The 5,000-nt window shown below is 33.0% G+C and overlaps 1 protein-coding gene across 1 annotated transcript in view; it reads left to right on the top strand.

The window, feature by feature from the left end:
- Window positions 1-5,000, top strand: part of LOC137658149 (thiol S-methyltransferase TMT1A-like) — an 11,165-nt gene that overhangs the window by 1,031 nt on the left and 5,134 nt on the right. The window contains exon 2 of the mRNA XM_068392830.1: window positions 3,283-3,443. Coding sequence (XP_068248931.1) covers window positions 3,283-3,443 — 161 coding nt within the window. The remainder of the gene's footprint in view (window positions 1-3,282; window positions 3,444-5,000) is intronic.

The following is a 5,000-nucleotide window of genomic DNA, read 5'->3' as shown; positions in this document are numbered from 1 at the left end:
AGAATGAAATAAAACCAAAAGTGTAATAGATAAAGCTTTAGCAGAATGAAATAGAAACCAAAAGTGTAACAGATAAAGCTTTAGAAGAATGAAATAGAAACCAAAAGTGTAATAGATAAAGCTTTAGTAGAATGAAAGAGAAACTAAAAGTGTAATAGATAAAGCTTCAGTAGAATGAAATAGAAACCAAGGGTGCAATAGATACAGGTTTAATAGATTAAGATAGAAACCAAAAGTGCAACAGATAAAGCTTCAGTAGAATTAAATAAAAACCAAAGGTGCAATAGATACAGGTTTAATAGATTAAGATAGAAACCAAAAGTGTAACAGATAAAGCTTTAGTAGAATGAAATAGAAACCAAAAGTGTAATAGATAAAGCTTTAGAAGAATGAAATAGAAACACCAAGGGTGCAATAGATACGGGTTTAATAGATTAAGATAGAAACCAAAAGTGCAACAGATAAAGCTTCAGTAGAATTAAATAAAAACCAAAGGTGCAATAGATACAGGTTTAATAGATTAAGATAGAAACCAAAAGTGTAACAGATAAAGCTTTAGTAGAATGAAATAGAAACCAAAAGTGTAATAGATAAAGCTTCAGTAGAATGAAATAAAAACCAAGGGTGCAATAGATACAGGTTTAATAGATTAATATAGAAACCAAAAGTGCAACAGATAAAGCTTCAGTAGAATTAAATAAAAACCAAAGGTGCAATAGATACAGGTTTAATAGATTAAGATAGAAACCAAAAGTGTAATAGATAAAGCTTTAGTAGAATGAAATAGAAACCAAAAGTGTGATAGATAAAGCTTCAGTAGAATGAAATAGAAACCAAAAGTGTAATAGATAAAGCTTCAGTAGAATGAAATAGAAACCAAAAGTGTAATAGATAAAGCTTCAGTAGAATGAAATAGAAACCAAAAGTGTAATAGATAAAGCTTCAGTAGAATGAAATAGAAACCAAAAGTGTAATAGATAAAGCTTTAGTAGAATGAAATAGAAACCAAAAGTGTAATAGATAAAGCTTCAGTAGAATGAAATAGAAACCAAAAGCGTAATAGATAAAGCTTCAGTAGAATGAAATAGAAACACCAAGGGTGCAATAGATACGGGTTTAATAGATTAAGATAGAAACCAAAAGTGTAACAGATAAAGCTTTAGTAGAATGAAATAGAAACCAAAAGCGTAATAGATAAAGCTTCAGTAGAATGAAATAGAAACACCAAGGGTGCAATAGATACGGGTTTAATAGATTAAGATAGAAACCAAAAGTGTAACAGATAAAGCTTTAGTAGAATGAAATAGAAACCAAAAGCGTAATAGATAAAGCTTCAGTAGAATGAAATAGAAACCAAGGGTGCAATAGATACAGGTTTAATAGATTAATATAGAAACCAAAAGTGCAACAGATAAAGCTTCAGTAGAATTAAATAAAAACCAAAGGTGCAATAGATACAGGTTTAATAGATTAAGATAGAAACCAAAAGTGTAATAGATAAAGCTTTAGTAGAATGAAATAGAAACCAAAAGTGTGATAGATAAAGCTTCAGTAGAATGAAATAGAAACCAAAAGTGTGATAGATAAAGCTTCAGTAGAATGAAATAGAAACCAAAAGCGTAATAGATAAAGCTTCAGTAGAATGAAATAGAAACCAAGGGTGCAATAGATACAGGTTTAATAGATTAATATAGAAACCAAAAGTGCAACAGATAAAGCTTCAGTAGAATTAAATAAAAACCAAAGGTGCAATAGATACAGGTTTAATAGATTAAGATAGAAACCAAAAGTGTAACAGATAAAGCTTTAGTAAAATGAAATAGAAACCAAAAGTGTGATAGATAAAGCTTCAGTAGAATGAAATAGAAACACCAAGGGTGCAATAGATACGGGTTTAATAGATTAAGATAGAAACCAAAAGTGTAACAGATAAAGCTTTAATAGATTGAAATAGAAACCAAGAATGTAATCGAGCAAAGGTTTAATAGATTGAAATAGAAACAAAGAGTGTAACAGAGAAAAGGTTTAGTAGATTGAAATAAAAACCCAGTGTAATAGAGAAAATGATTAATAGATTGAAATAGAAACTAAGAATGTGATCGAGCAAAGCTTTAATAGATTGAAATAGAAACCAAGAGTATATCCCAGCAGAATCCTCTCCCTCAAGATATCGGATTCCGATAAACGACGAGTAAACGGAAAAGATATCCTCCGATGCGAGGTTCGTAAACTCTCCTCCCAAGGGGTAGGAGAGGAGGATGACGTTAAAGTTAGTTGGGGAGTTGAAAAGTTATCCCTCTTAAACTTTCAAGTCTCAGATGAGAAATGAGATCTTCCAGAAACTGATTGTTTTTTTTTTTTCTTTTTCGCTGAGTTGTGGTAACTTTAGGGATGCTCTGATGACCGTAAAGTTAGGTCATTTTAAATGTTGACCATAGAACTTCCATTAGTGTTGAGAGAAGTTGGCCAGAACAATCACACACGAATTAACCCGCAAAATAAGACATGGATATACAAAGGGTTAAAGGAGACGGTAACCCGCCTAAAAATAAATGAAAAAACAGATATGAAATAAGATTTCATTGTAAGATAAATTAGGTCAGTACTTGTATAGGTGACCACTTTGGAGTAGGTAGTTTGTCTAGAGGCCTCAAACTATGAAAATAACTTGATAATTGGAAGGGTATGAACTTCAAGCATCCCAAAATTCTAGGGAAACAAGAGTGAATTTTATATATATATATATATATATATATATTATATATATATATATATATATATATATATATATATATATATATATATATATATATATATATCCCTTTTGAGTGGAATTACCTTAACGTGGTAATTGGGATTGTGTATCGCCATGACCGGCAAAGCTACACTAGTCAGGGCGACCCATACTAGATTGGTTTATTGTGAACGATTATCACTCTGGCAGTGGCCAGAGAGATAATGAAAACTGGCCAAATCCCGGCCATGAATAAGGACATGTCTGAGGTCTTTGTCCTACAGCGTAATAGAAACGGCTGTGATTGATGTTGTTGAGAGAGAGAGAGAGAGAGAGAGAGAGAGAGAGAGAGAGAGAGAGAGAGAGAGAGAGAGAGAGAGAGAGGTGGGGGGGAAAATACCCTAATGAAAAGGCCTTATAAAAAATTCCTCCATTATATCAACTCGTTATAACCCTTTCCCATACAGATAAAACAACCTTTAATAAAAGCCCTTCAAGATAAATTAGAACACAACGAAAACCCAATTGTGTATGTTCCTCTTCGACAGATGGTTCGCTGCTTTCTGCGACAGCATGTCCAAACACGTCGACGCCAAGAGGGAAATCATGAAGAATGATCTGTTCGCTTCCATGCAGACCCACCAGTCGCACGATCCAGAACTTCGGAAAATCAACGCCATTAAGGTGTTGGAAATTGGCGTTGGGACTGGTAAGTGGTGTCAAATGGAACATTTTGGAGGGGTATCAAATGGCCCTTTATGCAGAAAATGGTGTCAAATAGAGCATTTTGCAGACGTGTCAAATGGCTCTTTTGGGAGAAAGTGGTGTCAATTGAAGCATTTTGGAGGGGTATCAAATGGCTCTTTGTGGAGAAAGTGGTGTCAAATGGAGCATTAGGAGTGTTGTCAAATGGCACTTTTGGAGCAAGTGGTGTCAAATGGAGGATTTGGAGAATGTTGTCAAATGGTACATTTTGGAGCAAATGGTGTCAAAAGGTGGAAGTGTTATCAAATGAAAGATTTTGAAACATGTTGTGTCAAATGGAGCTTTTAACAAATGGTATCAACATAGAGCAAGTGTTGTCAAATAGAAGATTTTATAGCAAGTGGTGTCAAATGGGGCAAGTGTTGTCAAATAGAATATTTTATAACAAGTGGTGTCAAATGGGGTAAGTGTTGTCAAATGGAAGATTTTATAACAAGTGGTGTTGAATGGGTTAAGTGTTGTCAAATGGTAGATTTTATAACAAGTGATGTCAAATGGGGCAAGTGTTGTCAAATAGAAGATTTTACAACAATTGGTGTCAAATAAGGCAAGTGTTGACGATTGGAAAATTTGGCAAGTGGTGTCAAATGGGGCAAGTGTTATCAAATGGAAGATTTTATAACAAGTGATGTCAAATGGGGCAAGTGTTGTCAAATAGAACATTTTACAACAAGTGGTGTCAAATGGTGCAATTGTCAAATGGAGCATATTTGAGCAAGTAGCGTCAAATGGATGATTTTTTTTTAGCTAAAGTTGTCTAATAGCGCATTTTGAAGCAAGTGATGTCAAAAGGAGCATTTTGGAGTAAGTGGAATTAGAAGGAGACTTTTGGAATAAGTGGTGCTAAACGGAGTATTTTGGAGCAAATCTATTTCCTTCTCTCTTTAAAATCGCAGTATATGTTCAATGCGTGTCAGTTCACTAATATTATTATCAACTATGTTTAAACTTGTTAAATACACCTCATTTGATTATATTTTTCGTCACTATTCCAACGTATTAAAAAGTTAGCATCTTGGATACAAAAAATACACTAACTTATTTCCTTTCCTCACTGAGCTATTTTCCCCTGTTGGAATCCTTTGGCTTAAGGCATCCTGCTTTTCCAACTAGGGTTGTAGCTCAGCTGGCAATAATAATAATAATAATAATAATAATAATAATAATAATAATAATAATAATAATAATAATAATAATAATATACAATACTCCTATTTTTTGTATTAATCTCAAATGGACTCAACTAGATGTGATTCCACTTCTTTTCTTACGTAATAAGATAAGGATAAGATAACTAATAGCATGAGTTAAACCCTACCGATAAGAACCAATCTAGATTTTTCTCCCAGTAAATGATTGCACACTACGATTCTAAAGATTACATGACAGATAGAAATTGTTATTTCTTATCAAACGTAAACAACCACAAACACAAATGCCATTCTAATAGTCACGTACAACAAGTCAGTTAGAATTTCAGAAAAAAATCGTGTTTTACTAA

Source organism: Palaemon carinicauda, chromosome 19 (assembly GCF_036898095.1).
Source record: "Palaemon carinicauda isolate YSFRI2023 chromosome 19, ASM3689809v2, whole genome shotgun sequence".
NCBI lineage: Eukaryota > Metazoa > Arthropoda > Malacostraca > Decapoda > Palaemonidae > Palaemon > Palaemon carinicauda.
Note: the sequence above shows the minus strand (reverse complement) of the source record. Positions and strands in the feature narration are given on the sequence as shown.